Source organism: Rhipicephalus microplus, chromosome 4, assembly GCF_043290135.1.
Source record: "Rhipicephalus microplus isolate Deutch F79 chromosome 4, USDA_Rmic, whole genome shotgun sequence".
In the NCBI taxonomy this organism is placed as follows: domain Eukaryota; kingdom Metazoa; phylum Arthropoda; class Arachnida; order Ixodida; family Ixodidae; genus Rhipicephalus; species Rhipicephalus microplus.
This window is the reverse complement of record NC_134703.1, coordinates 102105780-102131507: the sequence shown is the minus strand read 5'-3', so window position 1 is coordinate 102131507 and position 25728 is coordinate 102105780. Positions and strand designations below refer to the sequence as shown.

Here is a 25728-nt window from a genome sequence, read left to right as displayed (position 1 = left end):
CACCACCGAACCAAACTCGAGCTTAAATTGCTCCACCATTGAAAGAAAGGCCAGGATTCTGCATTGATTTCTGAAATAAATTGTTCTAAAAGGGAACTGATGAGTGTCACTTTTCACACAAGTAAATCAAACACGAGAGACGTGTGTCGGGTTAGTTACCTCAATCACGCACAAATTTGCATCGCTCGCTTTGAAGATCTTTTCATTTGTGTCGTATGAGTATAAGTCCGACTCCTTATATTGGCGTCATGTTTCGAATAATGTTTGTTCGCTTCGAGTGAAATGCGTGATGGCCTAATTTTTGTTCCTGGCCACCTGTCTGGCTCTGATACTACGACACTAATCAGTGGCTCGCTCAAAACTTGACAGTACATTCAACAAAAAAAAAAAATTTCTTAACGCTAAAGAAGCTGAAAGTCACGTCTTTATAATGTATTCTGTTTGGTTTTAGACTTCTTGGTTACTTCAATACTTAACGTATCTGAATTGTGCCTACTTCAATTTAGCAGTAGCTTACCTGACATGTGTTTGGTCTAAAGCCCTCTCAAAAGTAAATTCATGTCCTTTGACAGCGGCGAACCTACATGATATGACCTACGTGTTGCCCTATTTGTTCGAAGAACAATCCTCCCTCAAGTCATGTGGAATTGTCACTATGTGGGAATGGCAAAATTGAGGATTGATCAATTTCCTCTATATTCGCAGGGTAAACATAAGGTATTGTCCTGCTGCTAAGAATCGTGCCTCAATTATTGTTTGCGCAGGTTAATATGAACGTTATTTTTTGCCAACTTCACCATTGGCTCGTTCTTATAATGGGACTGTTCAATGCTTGCTGACGATTGTCATTGTTTGTAACGCACTTTTATTAACGCACTACTCGTATGAGCCATGTTTGAGTCAAATGTAAACAGGACAGCGTTGAAGAGCTCAAGTTTGAGAAATTTCAGTGTCGACATCGTTATCTCCATCGCTTATTGTGAGCAAAAATTATCATCTTATTCGTGACCGAAAGACCGAGAAAAATGCAAACGAAATATCGACGTCTTGTTAAGGTGCCAGATATGCGCAGATATGCGCAATTATTGCGCAGATATGCGCAATAATTGGTTTTTTAATTGACAATCGCACAAGTATGAACGCTAAACCTTGAGCAATATTGGTGGGTGCTGCGGATGTGGTTGGCCGTTTGAAGTATCCTTTGGTAATTTTGACGCCATTTAGAGTACCACTAAATGTGGACAGAGAAATGTACAGACAGACATACATAAAGACAGACAGGTGGACGGACGGACGGACAGACGGACAGACAGACAGACGGACTGACGGACAGACAGACAGACAGGCAGACAGTCAGACGGACGGACAGACAGACAGACAGACAGACAGACAGACAGACAGACAGACAGACAGACGGACGGACGGACGGACAGACGGACAGACAGGCAGACAGACAGACAAACGGACGGACGGATGGACGGACGGACGGACGGACAGACAGACAGACAGACAGACAGACAGACAGACAGACAGACAGACAGACAGACGGACAGACCAAATTTTATGCGTTGAAAGTCCTCAAGAAGGACTATCGACTTAAATAAATAATAAGAAATCACAGCATATCCCTGGAGCGATGAGGGGGGGCGAAGCGTCTGTGATCCGTTCGTCCATTATTCTGTCTGTAGATATGCTCTGCTGGCTAAGCCGGGGTGACGCGGGGCTGCTCTAGACCATAAAAAGCTTCGCCCCTAAATCTTTTGGTTCGAGTGAGAACCTAACCTAAGCCGACTGCGTGGCAAGCAGCTGTTCTGCCACAGAGCCCCGCTACTGCTTGAAACGGCGTCGAAAAAAAAAAAACGCAATATGAATGACGTGTAGTGGAAGGAGTCTCCTTAACGAATGTGATGCAGCGTGTCGGAAGCGTAGCTATCTCACCAAGCCATGGGGTGGGATAGCCACATAGTGACATAGTGACGCCTCGCGTGGAATCATGCCAGGCGTCGAAACGTGGGAATTGCGCAACGAAAGCGCTCAAACATATCTGATCAAGAAAGTGAGCAGCTGCCTTGGTTCGCGTGTCACCTTAGGGGCGCGTAGTTCCCTCAATAGCAAAAGGAATAATTATGTCGTAATAGGTACTTAACAGCAGTACTTGCTGTAGGCCCCCTAAAATACTTTGAAACGGCAAATGCTACGTGCGCAGTCATTCGTTTCTCGTCGGTACGGCATGCACTGAAAGCCGAAGAACTTGAGAAGCCAATGCGCACGTGGCTCGATTAGCATCGCGTGCTAATCTTGAACGCGAAGCGTTCTTCAACTTTTTATGATATTGGAAACGCAAGGTCGATTCATAAGAAAAAGAAGAACACTAAGGAAGCACATATTCAACCTCTCGTGCCCTTTACAACGTGTATTTTGAGCTATCCACACCATTATTAAATGTATACTCAAGCCAACTCGACCAGAGTTTAACTCTTGTTTAAAGCTTGAGGCATCTCGTCGTTGTAATGCTTTTCTCGCATGAGCCACTGATGCCCCTTTTTTTTGCGCTATCGACGAGTAATTGCCCGCACGCGCGCAACCACAGAGCGAATAAAAATTTTCATGTTATTCCCGTTACGCGAACCTCGTCCAACAATGTGTGACTGCGTTCTAGTATGCGAATTACACGTGTAGGTTCCAAGCAAACGTGAATAAAGGATTAATTTTGCAGCACGCGTATAAGCTTTGTGAAGTCACCATGCCTTTAGTGGCCTGTTTTCTTCATAGCAGACATCACGTTACGAACATCGAAAACAACACAGGCATCGATGCATTCGTCTGCAATCTGCAAGATTTTCTGCCTGCAGCAATAGGCAAATGATGCGGAAGATATAGAGACACAAAATCAATCGGGGGGGGGGGGGGGGGGTTCGCGAGTGGCACTAAAAAAAAAAAAAACTCAGCCAGTTAAAGTACTTTATTGAAAGGTCGTATGAGTTTGTGAGACGCGCAAAATGTCCCGCCAAGAAGACGAAATCGTGAGGCTTGGTGGCTTCCTAGGCACGCTGAACAGCCGAAAGTTCATCTTCAGGGCCAGCGCTATGCAACACAGTTTCCCAGTTCGCGTGACGGTGATTGCTAGAGGCCGCGTCCCCGTTGTTGTTCGTTATTCCTCCGCATTCCTTACAGAGTGGCTCTATAACCACATTTCTCGCACTTATATGTCTTGCGTATGTCTTAAGTGTAAGGAGCGATCGAAAACAATGCAATGTTTGTAAGAACTGATAAACACGGATGGTGATGTGGGGCAAGACTACCTTTCTTCGCATGGAAGGGTGAAATATCAAAAGAAATGGAATTCATGACTGATGATTGTGACGAAGGTTAGAACTACCTTTGTGACCTTGAAAACTATGTGCTACGGCGTTTAGGAAGAAGTAAGGAAATATTCACCTGTTGAACAAAACTACAGGTAGTAAACTGAGAGCTTTAACACACATGGTATGCATAGAGACAAAAGTGTCTGTGTGTATACGACGTGTCTGTGTATGGGCAGAGTGCAGGTTTGCATACACAGACAGAAGTAGTATTCAGTGACTTATTATATTAGTTGCCGGCGCAGCATTAGGATTTTCAAGAAAAAAAACATTCGTTTTAATATAAGAGCCGAGCTATAAAAGACAGGACATTAGAGTTAACAAGACGCGGCGGGTCAGACAATGCGCGACAACTCGGTTAGCAACGTATCCTGTTCAAACATTTCTCTAAGCTGAAAACAAATAATCAAAATGCCAGGAATGAAAGTGACAAAAAGTGTATTTACTTCTTAATTTATTCATCTATTTATTTCTTAATTTATATAGTTGTTTAGTTAGGTTAGTTAGTTAGTAAGCAAATGAGTTAGTTAGTTAGTTAGTTATATTTCCGTAAGAAACTTACGGAAATATATGGAAAAGATATGGGAAACATATGTATTTCTTATGGAAACATATGGAATTATTGGACTCGCACACGGAACGTTTCAGTAGGGATTGTACATGCACATACTTTATTGACGTAGACGTAGAAGCAATCACTATATTGACGTAGAATTGTGTGCACGTGTACGTCTTCCTAATTAGAGACTTTGTGGCTATATATGTTTATAATATATAATAACAAAACAATGATAGGAATACTATTTATAATAATATTTGAGGTTTTACGTCACAAAACCACAACGTTATAAGAGACGCCTTACGTAGTGGACGGCCCCGGAAATTTTGATCATCTGGTGTTGTTTGACGCGCACTGACATCGCACTGTGCACAGGCTTGTACCATTTTGCTTTCATTGAAAGGCGGCTGCCAGGACCGGGATCGATGCATATTTTCGGGGCGAAGCACGACCCACGGCTAAAGAGCCGTGGGTCGTGCGCCCGCGATGTATGTAGTAGTAGTCATCGTAGTAGTAGGTAGCCACCTCTCGTTTAGTACTTGGGATGTCCGCTGGATGGTGGTGAGAGAGAGAGAGAAAATTTAATGCGGAAAGGCAGGGAGGTTAACCAGAAAACATATCCGGTTTGCTACCCTGCACTGGGGAAGGGGTAAGGGGAGACAAAAAAAAAGGGGAAAGGGAGGAAGAGAAGCACAAACACACACACACACACTCGCACACAGTAGTGTCACAATCGTTCAACGAGGCGGGTCGCTCGCAGAAATTTCATCAGCGCCTTTGTTGCTTTCTGGCGTGAAGCTCGATCTTTCCGACATTCCAGGATTGACTGTTCAGAAAATGGCTGGTCGTCGAGGCGAGCAAACACTGCTGAGAGGGACTGTCGCTGAGAGCTGTACTGGGGGCACTGACATAAAATATGTTCAATTGTTTCGTCATTGTCGCAATTGTCGCATGTAGCGTTGTCTCTCATTCCGATGCGGCAGGTAAAAGCGTTCGTGAAAGACACCCCAAGCCACATACGGCAGAGAAGGGTCGTCTCAGATCGGGGTAGGCCAGATGGAATAGTAAGTCGTAGGTATGGGTCCAGGCGGTGAAGACGGGTGTGGAGAAAACCGGGCGTATTCCGCATAGACCTTGCGACATCCTGCGCAAGCGTATTAATCTTTGCTGCTGCGTCGCTTCTTGATAGTGGAATAGGTTCCATCACTCCATTTTCGTGAGCATTCTTAGCTGCATTGTCGGCATGTTCGTTACCGATGATGCCGCAATGGCCTGGTAACCACTGAAAAGATATGTCATGTCCTTCGTCTTTTAGGTGATGGTATTGGCGCTCGAAATACGACAACTGCTGGATGGTGGTGCTTTTATATGGTGAATATACGATGAAAATCATCGAGATGGCGGTACTTGGAGTGTTTACTAGATGGACAGACACAGAGGCGGACGCACGGACGGACAGAAACGCAGACAGACGGATGGATGCGCGGATGGACGGACGGACGCATGGATGAACTGACGAACGGACGGACAGATGTACGAACGGAGGGACGGGTGGATGGATGGATGGACGCACAGATGGGCGCATGCTCGCACAGACGGAAGCAAGAACGAATTGACAGAAGGAAGCGCGGACGTATATATATACTTATGGATGTTTCACCCCATTCATCGTCATTCCGTGGATATGCTGTGATTTTTTTTTCTTATTCATTAGCTTCAAGAGATATAAGCTGGTTCTTCATTGCGATAGTAATTATAAGCACACAGTCTGATTGTTTTTGCTACTGGCGTTGTTGTCGGCCGTCATTCACCGTATATTTTTGCTTACAAAGAACACCTTCACGAAGAAATGGAAGGAGCTGTTGCTTACAAAGAACACCTTCACGAAAAAATGGAAGGAGCTGTTGAAATATTGTGTTAAAAGCTGCGAAAGGAAATACTAACAGGAATAATAATAGAAGTACTATAGCTACTCACCCCTCCCCAGAAGGGCTGCACCCCCCCCCTCTTCTTATCAGCCCTTGGTACTGTAACTTAGCAGTCCCAAGTACCAGCAGCATTTGGTTCTATACATGTCAGACACGCTATATACGGCAGTCCTTGCTGTGCAATGAACCATCCGTGATTAGACTTTCAAGTTTGGTTTTGTAAAATGATGCCATTTCCTTATCCCTCCAGAGACAATGTCTGGGTCGCTCTGCATGCTCCCACTCCCAAACGAAGGACACGTGTTTCGAAGTAGTCAAATGCAAGATTTCTAACCTGACTATATGTGTGCGTGCCGTAGCTCCCCAGCACAAAAGGTAAACCGAAATCTCACGTCTCTTTCTAGCTTCAAATACCCATCGCTACTCGGCACCGCTCTTTAGCCACAATATGAAAACGCCGATCACGCGACACGCTCATTTGATACACTAAGCTATGACTACTTCGCTGCAGCCATTTAATAACGCCTTTGAAACACATAAGCGTATATCATCGTAGATCAGAACTCTTGCGTTGGTTTCTGTCTCCCGACGATTCTGCATTCACGCGCACTTCACATTCGCACCACGTCGTTTTGAAAAAAGTGTGATCGCGGAAGGTTGCGATGTCACCACGTATGAATCAACAAAGCTCGTATGGAAAGCGATGCCAAATGGAAAGGAGGCATTCGAGTTTGATAAGCGCGAGACATCCGGCTGCCGCCTCGAAGCGTGCCAATGCGCACAAGTGGAGGTCGCATATTTCGACGGGACAGAGTGTAGGCGCTGCACTCGCAAAGAAACTGGAGAAGCTGTCTGTGTAATTCACAAAAATAAGGAACTTGGTTTCTAGTTTCTATAGCGTCATCGCCGTTGCAGTGCAGCAATCTCGACCATCATGCAAATTGGTTCTACTTTGATATGCGATTTACGGAAGTCGTTGGAATGCAACTTCATGGCACGTTCGTATGTATACATGGAGGAAAAAAAAAGCATGATGAGGGGTCCCATATGCCAATATCTGCGCATAGTCATAAAAAATTCAGGAGCACTTGCCCTGTCGGGAAAGGGGCGTCAAGCAAAGCTGCCTTGTGTGAGCCTCACGTACTGGTTTCTTTCCTTAGATCTTTCCGTATGTCTTTCTCCTAGATGCGAAGTAGCTCTTTGACTCATGTGTGTAACGCCGTACGCACATGCGTCCATACGAACGCGCCGCGACGTGTTCCTCTCGCCGCAGTTGGAGCGGTGCCAAGTAGGTCATGTCACAGTTGCGTGTTGACGTCACTCTCTCTCTCACCCGCAGCACACTCGCCGCAGCTCCTACTGCTGCCGGCTTCTCCACCCGCTCGCAACACACTTCTATCTCGCTTCACCCTCTCCACCGCGCGCAACACTCGAGTGCACATCGAGTGGAAATCTGCGATGAGACTTACACGAAAGTAAATACACCTCCTTTGTCTTTGTTTTAAAGAAACGTTTACTCGAGTAAAGGCTACACCGAGTTTCGCTTCAAACTGTTCTTCCAGCATCCGCGTCAACGCCCGTTTCAATCGGGTCAACGACGTGCACACTGCTGCTGCTTCGCATCCCATCAGGCTTCCTTTCAGAGAGATGGTCCATAATTTTTTTCTTTCACTTGCGCAACGCTCCCTTTTAGCTGTTTAATTTCTCCATGCTCCAGCGCACAACCTTAGTTTCTACAGAAAACAAAAACAACCACATGCTTTCATATCCAGACAATATTAACATAGGGTGACAAAATGACAACACAGATCATATAAAGATCAGATTGTAGCATCAGACAAGTTTGATGACCGACAAGCCCGCGTTCAAGAGGGCATCAGTTATTGTAAAACGGAGTATAGAAGTTCGGCAAATCAGTTCACCTTTTGGGGCCACATTTTTTTTTAATTTGCGGAAGCCCGATTTTCCTTGCTGTTACAGTTACACATACACCAGCAATACTTACGAGGCAGCTGCAGAACTCCAACTTCGAGATCCGCGGGACGGCTTTAAGCTCACCTATAGTAGAGTACCTTGTGCTCTATGTCGTTACCCACTTTTTCTGAACATACGAACACACAGGTTGATCCCCATCGGGGCGGCTCTCTAGCAGAGTACCTGGAACTCTAATTTGTTAAGCACTCTTTCTAAACCAACATTTACCTGAGAGTCTTATGGGAGAAACATGGGCCAGTCACATGGTGAGTGGGCGCCACTATTGGTCATCTCGCTGTTGTTGCATGACCTTCTGTGGGCGTTGGTGAAGATGAATTAAACTTTATTTGGTCCTGGTCCCGGAGAACACCGATCAGACAACCCCCTAAAGGAAGTCCATCGCAGTTGCTTGCCGCACACACACCGGTACTGGAAGACCATGGTCCCGTTCGCAGGCCTCTTGGACTGCCATGAGCTCGGAGCTTTCAAGGGTGCTGGCAGAGCGAAATCATTTCTTTCATCCCCTACTTCTGTATTTAAGAAGGACCACGTGGTGGAGCAGAAGAGGTAGCCTGAGAAAAAGTTGTTTTCTCGAGACTAGCGAAATCGCGTAACGTTCCTTCCATTTTACTTCCTTCATATGCGCCATTATAACTTCACTGTAGCCCTGTTCGGCAACACTCCTTTGATTGAGCTTTGGTGAAATCGCTTGATTCCAATGACCACTGTATAGCTTCGGACACGTAAGTTTCTCAAATCAAGGGGCTATACCTGCAGTATCAGAACAATGGTGGAGAAATGGCAATGTAAAAGGCGGTCACATCGGTAAAATGTCTGATTCTATGTTTGCACAGTGGCTCAAAGCTTTCTTGGCGCAGTACCATGTGCATTTTATTGTGGCTGAGTGCTTCATTTTGCTTTTTGAAGATTCTATGAATGTTTTGCTATACATTTGTTTTACTTTACGGGGAATGAACGGTTCATTGAATGCCAGTCACATACCTGGGTTGAGAAGGACACGAGAGTTCTAGTGGAAATTAAACTTCGCTACCGTGAAAACTTTACGCTTGAATGACGATCATGAAATAGCAACCACATTCCTAATGTTTCTGTTCACAGACATTGAACGCTGCAACTGCGCTAAGTGCTTAATGCGCGCTTCCGCGACTTTGCGCTGTCGACTAGTTGTCTTTAGCGGTGCACAATGGTCGGAACTGTAGTAATCATTCATGGAAAACATCGTTTCTAACTACGGTTCTTGCGCTTCAAAAGCGCCACTGGGTAAGATTAACTGTCAGTGTTGCAAGATGCCTTCGACTGGAAAAGCGTGCAATTAGGGGCAGAACTGGGACTTCTCTGGCCTACGAATAATTGTTTTGTCTGACGCAATGTCCGACGGTAGCACTTTTTCACAAACTTGCCTGAAGGTAGTAAAATGGAAAGTTGGGCGAGTTGCAGAATGCTTGCATAATCGACGCGCCGCTAGAAACGAAGATGCTTTCCTAAAGCGGATCTGCTAACAAAGCCGGAAATGACAAAGCGGAAACAGCTCTATGCTTCCCTTCCCCACGCCTGGAGTACCACTGTTCAAATACAGAAATATTTTCTGTCACAATCTTGCGTGTCGATGTGGGTGGGATAAGCTCTGGTGCAGCCAAACGGTGGGTTATATTATGTTCATCGTAATTCTTGCTGCGTTAGGAATACTTGCATTTAAGAGTATATATGCTGCACAAGTGAAAAACAATGATCTGATCTCATTGAAAGCTCGGAACATAGGGGCCTGCAATCAGAAATTATGCTTACGCTAACGGCTTCCTAAACAAAAATATCTGCCGGTGCCTATCCAAACAAAGTGGCCGACAAGTGGCGAAGACAATTTACAAAAGAAAGACTTCTTGAAGTAGGCTCCAGGTTCACTATATGCTAAATAACGAATATTGGTCATAATCGCAAAGCTCCCCCTGTGCATCAGTGATTCATAGGAGCAGTAGAAATGGTCATATAAAAATACTGTTAGGAGATAAAGAACGTGCTTGGCTTTTCATAAAATAAAGTTGTTTATAACAAAGAAACCATCGTAGTTTTATTCACTAGTTTTTTTAGTTAATGTAGTAAGTGTGGTGTCAAATCACCACGTTACGTGCGTGGTGTCATTGCGCCGGCGCCAAGATATTTTTTCTCGTTTATTATCGTATCCTTCCCCTTTCCACTTTACTTTTATATATGCGTGCAATAAACGCTTTTTTGGGTTGTCCTCAGCTGACATGCAATCGTCAATATCTCCGTGTTTTCATGACGGCAGCTAGGCTGCCACCGCTATGCTACAGTTAACAACATATTAGCTTCTAAAAGAACGTCATTGAGATGATTTCCCGCTGTATGCTGCTGCATACTAATTTCTGTACTGTACGGAAACTTTCTGAGATGGAAAAAAAGCCCTTACACGGTTCGTCATACGAGGCCCGGCTGAATACACGATAAATCTAAGACAACCTTGGCTGCACTCTAAAATATCGTGTGTGCTGCTTCCTTCGCAAAGTCCTCAGTTGCGAAATAAAGGGCACTCGTGAAAGATGCACGTTAACTCTCCTTGAGATCCCACGACTCCCCAACGGGAGTGTAACGATTTGGAAAGAGGATTCATGTGTCTCGCTAAGAAGGGTCGTGGCAAGCCGGGACTCACCGAGAAGAGTCAAATAAAAGTCGTGATGAGACAAATAAGAGTGAAATGAGTCAACAAGAGGAAGAAGGCCCACCTGTGCTTCTTTTACAACATCGCCTTTAGGAATCCGTAACTAAAACACATCATGTTCACGCAACCTCCTTTCGTTTCATCTCATGCCAGTCCTAACTACAAGTATTCGTGCCTTTCTGTCATAACAACAGGCATACTTCTACTTCCACGTGTCAAATTGCTTCATTTTGATGGAATCACTTGTCCTCCTCCATCACCACCAAACCTGGTAATTTTTAGTTAAAGGCTGCCATATCAAGCTTCTAAAACCTATATTATCTGTAAAGTTGCAAGATGCATTGAAAGTATTTAAACGAGTTAAATAACTATCTTAATAAATAAATAAGTAAATAAATAAAAGTGAATAAATAATTGAATTAACAACTTATTTCTTTCTTAGAGTGTACCGGCACGATTAACAGTGAAACAACACTTGAGTCGGCATAGTTAAACAAGTTCATCTTGAAAATATTTGCACAAGAACACATGAATAAAGAACAAGAGCTTGTTTTTTGTGTTGCTCTTTATGGTCCCTATGTTTCGGGGCAGGTGTTGTCGAGATAATAGTGCTGCGCAATCAATTTTTACTTCATATTACAACGACAATGTTTGCTGAAGAGCGAGGCATGTTAGATTACAGACTTCACAAGTCATATCAATAAGTTTCATTCGTCATCGTTTTATCCCTAGACGAATTGGAAGCCACAAAAGACATTTTCCTTATTTCTTTAATGTTTGCTTTTATTCTGTACAGTCCCAACACTCTGTAACTCTTTGGCGTTAGAAGGATAACAGTATAGCCAGTATGCCTCGCCACTGCAAACTTTTTTAGAATGCGCAAGAACACTCTGCTGACGTTATGTGTACAAAGCAGAGTGGGAGTGACGACGCACAGGCGGCCTTCGAGAAGTTCGACAACATCCTCAGATGACTGTTAACAGTCTACTCCACCGTTGTGGCATCGCACGCCTGTAAGAAAAGATTCATTATTCACTCAAGGCAAGGCTTTGAAGTTTCAAGGATCCAGCAGAGCTGTAAAGGTGTGCCTGTTGGGGATATCTCCGGTGATCGTATGATCTAGCATATTTAACGGGCTTTCGTATAAGGATACCAGTGGTCTTTATGGAGTTTATTGTTTATTGAACGCAAGCAAGGAATCGGATCTGACATCTTCCTCAGGAGTTCGGTATCAGTAGATTTCGTTAAAAACCACGAGGCTTTAAACAAATCTCACGTCATGTTTTCGTTCTATATTCACCGCGGACAAATAATTACATGTGCAGACAAGTCAAGAAAAAATGTTTAATGTGAAAAAAGTAGTACCCGTCCTTTTTTTTCATGCAGTGACAGAAAGGAAAAATAATCTTGTTCAATATTAGTACGCTAAGTAGAATCAAGCGTTTGCAGAACTGGCAACAAAAATAACTTCAAAATTACAATAAGTTTATCTGTAACCTAGGCAGGCAAATATTTGTATTTAGCGTGCTCCGCACAAAACATAGTGATTTCATGACTTGCTGCGGTAGAAACAAAAAGTTGACGTAACTAAATACTGCCTGAGTACTTTTGTGCATTTTTAGCGTCATAAAAGTTACAAGTGACCTGTTCAACTACGCAAATAAATACTATTTTCGCAAGTCAAGCAGCGATTACCTGCTCACTTCACAAGCCATTGTGGTAGGCTCTATCAGTGCATACGTTGGCAACTCTGAAAACGTTTGTCTGGCGAAGTACTCGTGCCGAAGCAGAAGAGGAGCGAGAGGTGAACATATAGATACGCCACCGAAAGACATTTGTAGAACAGCTTCGCAGGGTCATCAGAAGGTGAACCATAAAGCGCAGGCGAGTCGAAAGTGTAAAAAACCCGCACATACCACCTCCACCCCAGAAAGATTACGGAGAGAGAATACGCATGTATTCGGATTAATGCGCCCAGCCGTTGTATATACTTGCCGATCCAGTGAAGCTCCATGAAGCGCCGAGAAATAGAGATCCCGAAACAACGCTTGCCTATCACCGGATAAACGAAGTACTCGAGAAACGAAAAAGAAAAAAAAGAACGAACGATGCCAAAGTCCCGTAGGCGAGCGCTGTTGAAGATTACCTATCTCGCGTTCCGTGATGGCAAGAAAAGCTGGAAAGCATCAGCATCGCAGTGAGAGGTTTCTGCTCGCTTCTCGAAGCCTGCCTGATGGGTTAACGTCGCACCATGCTGTAGACTACTAGTATTTATTATCACGTTAAGATCTTTTATCCAGAGCTCTGAAACGTGCCAGACAACAACAAAGATTGCTTCAAGGTCGTTCCGGGAGGAAACGGTGCCCCGATACCGACCGAGCCGCCATTTGGAGGGAAGGTCGTGATCGGGATCTTAAGTTGGGCTATAGACCTGCCCTTCATGATGCCAGGTCACTACTATTTGACATTATTTCTGGATTCCGCGTGGAGGTTTTTCGAGTGCCGCTTTCCGATTTCAGATCCGGAAGCCGATACGGTGTCGCCAATGGTAACTTTGAAAGCACTGCACCGTATGACAAATGTTGCCTTCGGAGCTTTTTAGAGAAAATTGACTTTCCGACGCAAGCTTCGCATGCCATGTGTGTTCTTGGGCAAGGAGTAGAATTTAAAGGTGATCGGAAGTTTAAGTAACCGTTGCTATAAAAAGCATTGCGAATGGTTTCTGAGGATTACTAAAAATGATCTATTATAGAGCTAATGATGTGCAGAGTTGTCTATGTATGCAGCTCTATCAGTACATACAGCAGTGTTTTTTTTCTGCTTAGCATTGAGCCACACATGGTGAAAAGAGTTGCGTTAAAAAGGTTCAGTGGGATTTGTACCGATTCCTGCTCACTTCCAAGACAGTGCAAGTTGAATTCAAGTTCATACCAAAGGAAACACTGCTTTGTTTTGTTGTAAATACTTTATTTCTGAAATAGCGGAAGGAGTGAGCACAAGGCCACTGGAAAGGTGAGAGATCACTGGCGCACCGTACCTCTTTCGTTCCGTTCCAGCAAAGAGCCTCGTTAAAGGTCTTAGTCAGTCAACCAGTGATTCAGATGAATTTGTTGGTGTTTTTGGGACTTCGTACGTGATATTTTTTTGTCTGCCGTCTTCTTGTAATTGTTGCAGCGCTGCTTATTCCACCAGCTGCAGCGATCCCTGGGGCTTATGTTGGACGGGTGAAAGGAAAAGCTGGTCAACTTTCTCATCTTTCACGTTCTAGATAGGTCGCTTTGGCTCCCATATGAAGCAAGTAGAACGTAGCACGACATATTGTTGACGACACAGCCTTTATAACACCCCGTTGGGTACTACTGACTAATTTGTGGCGTGCTGCTCAACAGTTCTTGATGGCTTAATGTAAGGAGACGGTGTGAACCTCTCTGATTAGATAGAGGTTTTCCAAACTCATATTTGCCAGCCATGTAGTTTAGCTTACAAATCGCCATAGTCTTAATGACCTCGTCGTAGGTTCGTCGTCGTAGGCTCTTCTTCTCTATCATCTTTTTATATGTCAGCACAATATGTCATAATCTGCTGCATACGTGTGCTATCGCTGCCTGCATTGCGGAGGCGGCTGCGAGCTTTCGCTGAGTTGCTTGTTTCTCACTCGATTTTTAGCCACAGTCTTCTTTAGCGTTGATGGAAATAAAAAGTTTATTATTATTATTATTATTATTATTATTATTATTATTATTATTATTATTATTATTATTATTATTATTATTATTATTATTATTATTATTATTATTATTATTATTATTATTATTATTAATATTATTATTATTATGTTTTCCCGTAACCTTCAGAAATCGTACACTGCACACTGCAATATGTCTTCCTCAACTTGAGTGTGCTTCTATGATCTGAAATGGCATCGCGAAACTTGGCCGTGATGATTAAGCGAGTCCAGAAGAATTTTAGAATTTATAAGCATTTATAACCCACGATTTGCTAGAAATAACTCCAGATCTCGCTATACCACTGCCAGATTATTATCATCATTGCCACCACTTTACTGTTGACGAAATTGCGCTGACCTGTTATTTCTTTACAAACTAGTTCGTGGTATGATATCCTGCCCTTTACTTCTTAGTTGTGTAAATTTTCTAATATCTCGTAGGTTAACTAAAGAGAATCAACCATTTCATGTACTTGCCAACTTCTTTCAACACTCTACTGTTCACAAAATACAGTCTCTCTAATGTTAACTTTCATGATCTTAATGTTTTTCACAGTTCATTGTCATTGTTTTTATTTCAGCTCTGCACTGCCTTAACATACCTTTTCACAATGTACAAATTCTTCCCTTTCCGTCTACCAGTAAAGTTTCTACAAAGTTCTGTATAGTTCCCTTTATTTTTCACTGTCTTTCCATGGTTCTCATGTTGTGTTGTTGTTCTTCCATTTTGCACTGATTTTTTTCTGTGTGTTTTCACTCTTCTAATTTGATTCTTTTTGAGAGTGTTTGTATTGCATTCTTCACTTGTATTCTTTTATTTTCTTGCGCGCCTGCATTAAGACCTCATGGTTGCTTGAGGGCATATTAAATAACTAAATAAATGACTGACTGACTCATTGGATTGATTGATTATTCCTCTATTTTTTTTGCTTCACCTTTCCCTCCAGCTTTCTTTCTCCTCTTTGCGATGCTTCGCTCCGGAGTTCAAGGACACTGGTTCTACTCTCAATCTCGGGGGTGACATTCCTATGGGGGAAAATGCGAAGACAGCCATTTAGGTGAGTTTGACACATTCGTGATAGTCAATATTATTCCGGTGTTCCTGCCTATGGCATTTCTCATATTTGTACTTTGGTCTTTACACGTAAAAACCAGATGCTTTTTTTTACTTATACGCTCGTATGTGTCGACACCTTGGTTTTAGTATGAGCTGCATGACTCCTCTTGAGAGTTGGGCATCCACGCTTTCATTGTGTGAAGATCACCTTTCTTTTCAACACCACAATATATGTGTGCGGCAAAAGCAGTCCACCGCATTTTATTTTTTCCTCCGGCTTCGTGACCGAAAACAGACAGATGCACTGACATTTTCCCACACAATAAAGAAGACGTGAGTCCCATCTTGTGATAGACAGCCAGGTGTAGGCATCTATGAAATGATGTGTTAGTGCATATACTGAGAGTAGAAACACAGAGGTGTCGTGTGAACGTTTATGACAGCGTGAACAGCTGCAGTCGAACTGTTCATTAACATGGTATTTCAACTGGTCACAGTGTGCTATAACATTGTTTTTTTGCAGATTTTTCACTTTGGGTACCACTCACTAATATTCTTTTTATTTTTATTTTTTGCAATGCAGAACTCATTCATATGGAGTAGCCGATGAAATATGGACCTCAGCCTCTCCACAGCAAAACAGAACAGAACAGTCCCATTTCTCTCACTTGCAGTGATCGCACGTGGCCTTATGGGTGAGGCCGGAGAATTCTGGTTACATCTATATATAACAACTGTCACAATCGTTCGCTAAATGCCAGGTATGATACATCGTTTCGTTGGAAATTAAAGTTCACCATCAGCAGTATCTTTAATCCCATACTTTGAGGCAAGTTATTAGAGGGGTTGCCTAATCTTTCTTGCCTTGTATCACATCTATATTTTGTAATAAGACCTTCAGTACAAAAGTGGGCAATTTAATCGAAGACAAAATCAAACCAATTTCTCATTAGTGCTTTTCATACCCAAGCACATGTCACTGGAGTCATACGTAATTTAGCTACGCTCGAATACGTCACCGGCTCCGCTTTGCAGATTAGTTTACGTTGAATGTTCCGTTACTATAGTTCACCAGATTGAAGCAGTTCCCACTGAAGTAGGATAAAAATAAGTAACCCGGACGCATACTCAAGGAGCAAGAGGCGCGCATTCGCGTTTCCTGTTTCTTATGCGTGCGTCTGGTTTGCAGATAGTCTTAAATCTTAGTTAACCATGCCACCTCGCTGAGCACATAGCCTTCATAAATCAGCACAAGACTAGGCAACTGCTCCATGGCTTCGCGATAATGTTCAGATTGTATTTTAGTTCGTGTAAGCGCCAGATTTGACAGTTTGAATTACTCGCATTGGGCTCTTTCGCAAGAGATAGGGCGCAAATAATTATATGCACAAAGGCGCGCTGAAATCACAAAGTCAATGGTGTCGTTCCCGCGAAGTGCCGTATTTTGATACCAGAGGAACATACGGAATAGCATTGACGTTTAGGCTACTTGTTTGGACATCATTAAACTTCAAGAGCCAACGAAAAAAATTAACACCATCTTCCCAAAAGGACGCTGATGGGATGCTAAGCAGTAGTCTTGCACACAGGTGGTGTCACGGGCTGAACGGCGCTAACGCGGATCCTCCGGTGAGCACCGGAAGATTCGTTTGAAGCGATGGCTGGCGTAGGTCTTATAGGTGACACGTATACAAACACATTTCAACGCACACGTTAAGCGCGCGTCAGGTTTGAAGCGCGTGAACCGTCAAGTCGGCTATGCAGCGAGTGGCGGTCACGGCAGGTATTGCGGGCGAATGGACGAGGCGGCAGCTGCGGACGCTGCGGCGAGCGCGCGGCAGGCTACGAACAGAGTGACGACAGCGCGCACTGCGAGAGGAGCGTGAAGCCAACGCGCAGCAGCGGCTTGACCTACTTGACACCACACCAACACCAGTGGCACACAGTGCGTGCGTTCGGAGGGACAGCGTTACACAGGCTAGTGAAAGAGCTGCTTCGCATCTAAAAAAACCGTACAGCGAGCACTCAGTCGCGCAAGAATGGTGACCCCCTAACTGGCCCCGGCTGGCTAGTCTTATAACACCTGCACCTGTTTCTTTTTCACCGCTTGCGGTATTGTACTATACATTGCTATGCTTGCTGTCTGATTCATCTGTTTCTGGGTCTGTCTATTTCTTTCTCTATGTCTATCTGTTTCTTTGTCCTTTTATCATTTTGCGTTTTCCTTCTTCTTTTCCGATTTGTTTTCTCTTTCTTTATACGTCTTTTCTGTATCTGTCTCAATGTTAGTTCTCTCGCCTTCCATGTTTTTCACCCGTCAACCATGACAGTTCCACTGTAAACTTTATGCATCACGTATGCGCCACAGAAATCGGGCTAAATCCCCCTGTTAACCTCCTGGTCAACTAAGTATTAACAAGAGAACACACGGGTGGCAAACGTCAATCAGAGGCCGGAAGTTTCAGCTTCTCTTCCTAACCATCCATACAGAGGGCTCGGACTGTGGTTCAGTGCTGGCCAGTTCATGATGATGATAGTTTTCGATGTCGACACACGGCAAACCTTGACCGTGACGGGTTTGCTACAAAAAGTTGTCTGTGGATTACCCCACTTAGCCTTGGTGTGCCTAGTGAGAGGTGAGGTTAATCTTATCGGACTGGTTTAGTTGAGCATCCGCAACAGCTTTGCGGACGCAGCCTCCCATAAGAAATGACTGGCCGGCTGTGTCCCCAGAGGTGCTGCGGACGCACTTATGTGATTCTTTAAGGGAAAAGAAGAGAAAAGTGAGCCCCGTAACTGTCTGCATCAGGGCGCGACACCTCAACAGTAGCTCACAAGGGATGGGGGGGAGGAGGGATTCAAAGGATAAGATTAAAAGTATATATATAGAGAGAGAGGAAGGAGAGAGCGAGACGCAGGGACAGCGAACGACGGAAGTAAAGAGGAGATAGAAAGAAATAGACATGGTTGCAGGAGTCCGAGGATGGGGCACCACTCGACGAGAGCTCTTGTCGGCGTCAGGAGATGGCGTAGGGTGAGTCCCATCGGCCAGAGCTGCGCTGTCGTCGGAGATCGGCGTCAGCAGATGGCCAAGGGCGAGCCTAGTCAGCCAGATATGCACTGTCGTCAGAGCTCACGAGGGCACAACTGGTCGGCACGAAATCCAGCGAGCGAGTACAACTGAATCTGTCTATCGTTTAGCTTGGTTGTCCGTACGGTTACGCTTGTCGGGGCCTGTGGCTCGTTCTTCCACCGTCTACTGAGAGGATTTGTTGATATTTTATTTTTATTGGTTTTAATTTTACAACAAAGCTGTGTAAAGCTAGACTAACGTGTGCTTTTTCTCTGCAGAAAAAAAAACATTGTTATATCACACAAATTGTGCAAAGCCCACGACACACCACTGGTCCACATAACATGGGGAAGGGAACGCAGGTGGCAAAACCACTTGATGTAGTGCACGAAATTCGAAACGCACATGACAAGCCAGACTAGACACCTCAAGTCGCTAAAAGAAGAATACGGGGAAACTTGCACTTGGCCACGCTAGGTCTGAAACAGCGAAACCGGAAGATTCTGAATAATACTATTGTTGCTTATAGGTTGTTTCTAGACCTTAGCTATGTGATACAAGTTGTTTCTAGCTTGCTGCTAGCTCTTTGCTAGGTTTTTTTGGCAGGGGATGCTATGTCGCTTATGGGTTGATCCTCTGTGCATGCAGGGAATATCATAGGGTTAAATCATCAACAATCACACACTAAACACGGGAACGTCGTCGTTCGCGTAAGCTTTCCATCACTATTGGGTCCTCTCGCAGCCGGAATCGCCCTTGCGTTCCGTAGTGTTCTTTCGTTGTACGCATTCAGTATACTTCGACTCGCCGCCATCACTTCTCACACATTTATTGGGGTAACTGTTGCCTCCTTCCGTTTCAGGGGAAGTTGTGTGCAGTGCGATTTACCCGTTTCTGTGGCGCATACTCTTGGGTGATAATCATGGTTTTCGGATAGGTCGCAGAAATTTTTGCGGCATATACCCGTTTAATGAGTTAACTTTATTCATGTGATCCTTTTGTGGGCGAACGCAATGTGCTATGCAAAACGTTACAGAAACTCGATAATAGACCTTTTTAGGGGAGAAGCTCTTTAGGGTGTGAGTCTGTTCATCCTCCGATGGCGTATGTAGCCACCGGTGGCACATACTAGAAAGAGCGGTCCTTAGAATGTCCGCGGGATGGCGGCACTTGTTGATGATGATGATGATATGTGGGGTTTAACGTCCCAAAACCACTATATGATTATGAGAGACGCCGTAGTGGAGGGCTCCGGAAATTTCGACCACCTGGGGTTCTTTAACGTGCACCCAAATCTGAGCACACGGGCCTACAACATTTCCGCCTCCATCGGAAATGCAGCCGCCGCAGCCGGGATTTGAACCCGCGCCCTGCGGGTCAGCAGCCGAGTACCTTAGCCACTAGACCACCGCGGCGGGGCATGGCGGCACTTGTACATGATGAATACTTGATGAAAAGCTGTGAGATTGCTGTACTTGGAATGTTCACTAGATATACGGACGGATGGATGGACATACAGATAAATGGACGGACTGACGGACAGACAGAGGGGTGGACAAATAGACAGGTGGACAGACAGATAAAGGGACGGCCGCACGAACAGGCGCACGGACGGATGAATGGACGGATGGACTGACGGATGCACAGACAAACATAGGGGCGGACACACGTACGGGCGGACAGACACACAGAGAGACGGCCACACGAACAGACACACGCACGGACGGACGGACAGACGAAAAAAACGGACGTACGGAAGCAAGAACGAATGGGCGGACGAAAGCACGGACGGACTGATGAACGCTTCGCCCCACCAATCATCATTCACTCCATGGATATGCCGTGATTTTTTTCCCGAAGAGGAGATCCTCGGTTCATGGCTTTACGCGTTGCAGGCCAGCAAAGCGACGCCGGCATTGCTAGGTTTTGCATAATCTACGGGACTAAGTGGCCACTTACTTAGAAGCGTGCAATCGATGGGGTCACATATACCCACACGGTGCCTTTCACCTTTCCTCTATTTCTTCTCTTATAATTCCCTCACCTCTTGCACCAGTGCAAGGTAGCAAACCATACGTGCGTCTGGTTGACCTCCCTGCCTTTCATTTCTTCCCTTCCTCCTCCTCCACCTGTTGCATTTCTTCGTTTTTCTCGGTTCAATAGTGAGCTGGAGCATTTACCCCATTTCTGTGGCGCATAACCATTCGTGATGATGATAGTTCTTTTGGTAAGGGTTGAACGAGAAACGATACGCAAGCCAACTACACTGTTTAAAGAAGCAACTAACACGTTGCTCTAATGTAAAACGTCCAAGGTCCATACGCTGTATTCAAATTGGACATTCCGGGCAGATGTTTTAAATGCGAAGTATTTCTTAGCGAACTTCAGCGACATTGAGCGTATCTATCTATCTATCTATCTATCTATCTATCTATCTATCTATCTATCTATCTATCTATCTATCTATCTATCTATCTATCTATCTATCTATCTATCTATCTATCTATCTATCTATCTATCTATCTATCTATCTATCTATCTATCTATCTATCTATCTATCTATCTATCTATCTATCTAGCCGCTTACGTTTCCGTGCTCTCGTGGTCGTCCCCTTAACTTGGCCTGAACCAAAATTAGCATGGGAGGGTAAAATGATTTGGCGAATATGACGCGCTGGTCAAGACATGAATAATGACACAATCCTGTAGCGTACGTCGTCAAACACTTCCCGCTAGACAGTAGCACATACCGACCGGGGAGGGGGGGGTGGGGGGTGCCGCTGGTATGCGGGTGCATGCCTCACGTGACTGGCACTTAGTATCAACCCAGGAAAGACGAGAACACCCATGGGCAATTTAAACGCGTGAGTGGTAAGAAATATCCGACAGCTGTAGTGTCGACCCGACGAAGGCAAATAATAAATGTGAGGGTCCCAGCTGGAATCAAACCCAAGCATTCTGCGTAGCAATGAAGCATTTTACCATATAAAGCTACGCCAGGTCTCGGAACTACTTTTCAAATAGACGCGTATCTTCACGAAACATCTTTAGTGGTTGAAGCGCTGCCTACCCAACTTTATAAGCATTACATATGTACTGCTTTGATACAGCAGTCAGGTTGAGTTAATGTCAATTGTGGCTAGTTGCCATGCGCTGAAGTTAATTTATATAGAAGCGGGCCAGCATCTTCGCGAGCATCAGTGTTTAATATATATAGAGAGAACTCTTTATTGAAATGCAGTGAATTTTTCCGGCATACAAAACTCGCTGACTTACTATTCTGCGCGAAGAAGGCGGTTGAGGATGTAAAGTACGAATAGGAAGAGAGAGAGAGAGAGAAATACAAAATGTACATATAGATGATAGGTGGCTTTTTCTTTTCTTCTTATTCGGCGTTTAATATCAGCTTCTGGTGTTGCTAATATGCATGTTCCAGTTGACATCGTTGCGCAAGTGCAAAACCGGTCATATAGACATCTTAACTCCTCATCATATGTCTGTGTGTGCAAAATTTGTACATATAGTTAGCGTCATTTCATGACGTGTCGCTCAATGAAAAAATTGCAACACGGTCACCTTGTGCTTCACATAACGTCGATTCCCAGGTACGTGGGATCTGCCGAATTTTCTGATTTGTGATCAGCTGAGGTATGAAATTGTGTGTAAGCTGCGCGTCATGTGTTAAATACCTTCGCTGAACATCTGCCTTCTGAATATAACCTGGCTCACAGTTTTTTATGTGCATAGTTTTATTTTAAATTTTATACCCTAAGTTCTACAAAATAGTCCCGAATCACAAAAAAGCACCTGTGTTCAAAGAAATTATTTAGTGAAACGGAGCGCCGTGCTTGTGCTTTGCCGTCTAGAAGTTTTCCAGTCGACGCTGTAGGTATGGATATGTCGTGCCGAACAGGTCAAACCTGCATGCCGTTCCGTTTCTTCCTTAGGAATTCAACATACGTTCCTTCACGGAAAATAGCGCCGTTCGCTCAATGATTTCGACGCGACTTCGTGGATATACTCTCAAACGTGCGAGATCACATGCGTCAAGGAAATCAAGCTATTAATCTAATGCCTGCAGGTAGATGCTTAGCAACATATATCTTTGTGTTAGTCAACGCTAGCTGTTCCCTTCGAAATTGGCATGTCTGCTGTGTGGCGTCGAAATTCCTGCAGAGACGTCGTGTCTGCGTTGCACATTACTCTATAAAGTCAAGAACTCTGATGCCTGATTTGCTTTAGCTAACTTGCGCTCCGCGCATGCGGGAAGAAACTTTAGTATAATCAGGGTTGGGCAGTATCATGATACGAGAGTATCGCGACCATATTTCAGAGATAATTCGGAGTTTATGTAGTCCGGTATCAAAATACATTTAAAAATGTATTTGTATCTCAGTATTGAAATATTCATGTGGGTGGTAGAAACAGAAATTTAAAAAAAAGGCTAGAGTAGAACAAGGTCAAAATAAAAAATTTCATCTGCAGCGTCTGTTGACGAACTGAACTTCGTGGTATAATAAATACCAAAATACCAACTGAAATAATGTTGGAGCATTCGCTTTGAAAGACGTTCCTTCAATACTACCTATGCTGCCGGTAACAGCGTCGGACGCTTTACCACATAAGTAGCTTTCTGCGTGTAAAAACCGTTTGCCGATCACCGTATGCCGCCGACCAGTGGCATGTCTTTGCTTGATCTAGCACTGAAAAGTCTTCTTTTCTCTCTTAAAAGTACATAGCCTCAACTCCGACAACGAAAGTGGTGAGATACTGGTGTCCTGCACAGTATCGCGATATATTCTATACGCCATGAAAACATTTCGATCATCATCAGCAGAAGCTGCTGCTGCTCAAGCAGCCTGACTACGCCCACTACCTGGCAAAGGCGTATTTTATATTCCGCGATCCAACCCGGTCCTGTGCTTTCCGCCGCCAGCACAGGACCAGGAGGTTGACTGGTGGACTAGCATCGCTCCATCATCAGCATTCACTTCGTGGATCTGCAGTAATATTTTTCTCTGGCCGAATGGCCGAGAGTGCCTCAGCGGCTCGCACATGAAGGCTCCCTAACCCGAAAATTGAAATCGATCCAGGGTCACCGGTGATGCAACGCAAATGTTGCGCGGCAAAATGCAGCGTGGCCATCGTGTGGCATAATTTTAATTTCACCACGTGGGTCGTCCCATGTGTTTCACGCAATGCCACGGACGTTCGCGTTCTTTCATTCCTAGAGAACACTGGGGAGTGAAGGAAGACGCAGGTCACGTGGAAAATTTTTTACTTTAAAATACTTTTGTTTGTGGCTTCGATGCACCTATATTCACGGGGTCATGACGTTGACAAAGGTAGCAGACAGCTCGTCTAGGACGAAAATCTCTATTTGGCCGAGCTTGTGGTCGATAAACGGAAACTCAAACTACAGCAAGCAATTTACGTGATCGGTTGATATTGGCGAACGAAACGTCGGCTGTCAATAAACTGCCGAGCTGTCAAGCGCGTCGACATTTATACACGTGCCATTGAAGATTGTAGTGTTATCGCGCTAGCGGCCGCGTTACGCTCCAGAACAAACTTTAAGGTTTGTACAATCTCGTTGGGGGGTTGTAACATTATCTAGATGGTACCTAGTCATTCGGGTGCGGTTTGCTCAAGGCAGCAGTTACACGTGTAATGAGTTGGGGACAAAAAAAATAAAGAAAAGGTTGTGGCTATATGCAGAACGGTGAAGGCGACCGCAAATATTCTCTTGAGAGGGTCAATTTCATTGCTATCGCAATAATGTCGTAATAAAAGGTGCGAGCGCCGACACCATATTGCATTTCTTGCATCAAAACTCGTGGCTTCATACATTGTGATGACATCTACTTGTTCCTGCGTAGTGAAATGAAACACGTCATCATCTAAGAAGGCTATAGATGCTTTGCATACCAAGTTTCAGAAATTTCCTTGCTCTAATCTCACCGAAATTAGAAAATATACTTTAAAATCTGTGACGTCACTCAATTGGCATCCAGGTTGCCGAACAGACACAACGGGACAGCAGCAAAAGAGTAAACATTTGTGACAGCGGGGCATGGCCTTTGATTAGCAGGTTGTGCACGCAGGAAGGCGCACACGCACCGTTCCAATGCATCTCAGGCTTTTGAAGCTTGACCACTGTGTGCTTATTTGTTTTTGAAATTAACGTCATAAGATAGCCGCTCGGCAGCCTTATCTGTCTTTGAGATCTCCCGAGTTCTTATGGCGGCGGGCGTCTTCCCGTGGCTCCTTGTGTGGTAGCGGCCTCTGATCACATCAAAGAGGAAACTTGTTCATCGTCCAACTCGTCTTCAGTGTCACTAGGGGAGACGTCTAGACTTTGGTTTAATTTAGTTGCCAGAAGTTGTCTGTTTCACCGCATTTTCACCCTGTTTTTATAAATATTGCTCGAAAGGTTCAGCCTCCAGATGCAGACGTGTTCTGAATTTAGACACACCTTTCATAGATTTCGTTTTTTTTCCCTTTCGACACAGTATGCCTCAAACTTCGTGAATATTGTATTATCATGTTGTACGCTTCTTCAGCAAATGAGAAGTTGTTACCTACCTCTATTACTTTTTTCCAGCGACGTTCAATAGTATTGCAGTATTAGCCTCTTCAGATCTTGGCTTGTCAAGGCTAGTTGATTGAAAAAGTAGCTCGAAACGCTGTGTGAAATACTTGCACTTTTTTACACTGTCTCCGGATAAGCGCAGCGATACAGTATAGTGGAGGACTAATGTCATCCATCGCACTTCTGGCGCTTCTGACACCATGCGTCTTCATCTGGCTTTGCGAAGTGAAACACCGGGACTGCAGTAGAAGAACGAACTAAGTTTAACAATGTACTGTTGTAGAGAGAGGGCAAAAGGGGCTATAAATGTGCTTTGATTTATTCATTGATATGTGGGTTTTAAAGTCTCAAAACCACCATATGATTATGAGAGACGCCGTAGTGGAGGGCTCCGGAAATTTTGACCACCTGGGATTCCTTAACGTGCACCCAAATCTGAGCACACGGGCCTACAGCCTTTCCACCTCCATCGGAAATGCAGCCGCCGCAGCAGGGATTCGATCCCGCGACCTGCGGGTCAGCAGCTGAGTACCTTAGCCACTAGACGACCGCGGCAGGGCGTGCTTTGAGAGCAACAAGGGTGCTGTGTTGGCTCTCTTAGCAGATTGTGCGCATAAGAAGGTGCACACGTGCCGATTTCATAGTAACAGGCGGCAATTTTTGTGTGAAATTTCGAAACACAAATCTTTAACCTTGATTTTCTGTAATATCAATAAGCCTATCATTTTTAACCTATTTAGAAGTTCTCAGTGAACAATTTA

General features: G+C 44.4%; 1 protein-coding gene across 3 annotated transcripts in view; it reads left to right on the top strand.

The window, feature by feature from the left end:
- Positions 1 to 25728, top strand: part of LOC142814527 (uncharacterized) — a 72464-nt gene that overhangs the window by 40498 nt on the left and 6238 nt on the right. The window contains exons 1-3 of one of the 3 annotated variants that reach the window (XM_075893374.1): positions 12713 to 12968; positions 15193 to 15303; positions 15886 to 15997. In XM_075893374.1, the coding sequence (XP_075749489.1) occupies positions 15916 to 15997 (82 nt within the window). In that variant the 5' untranslated portion in view covers positions 12713 to 12968; positions 15193 to 15303; positions 15886 to 15915. Of the gene's footprint in view, positions 1 to 12712; positions 12969 to 15192; positions 15304 to 15885; positions 16125 to 25728 lie in introns of those variants that run through there. The other 2 variants (XM_075893372.1, XM_075893371.1) reach the window with 2 other exon arrangements.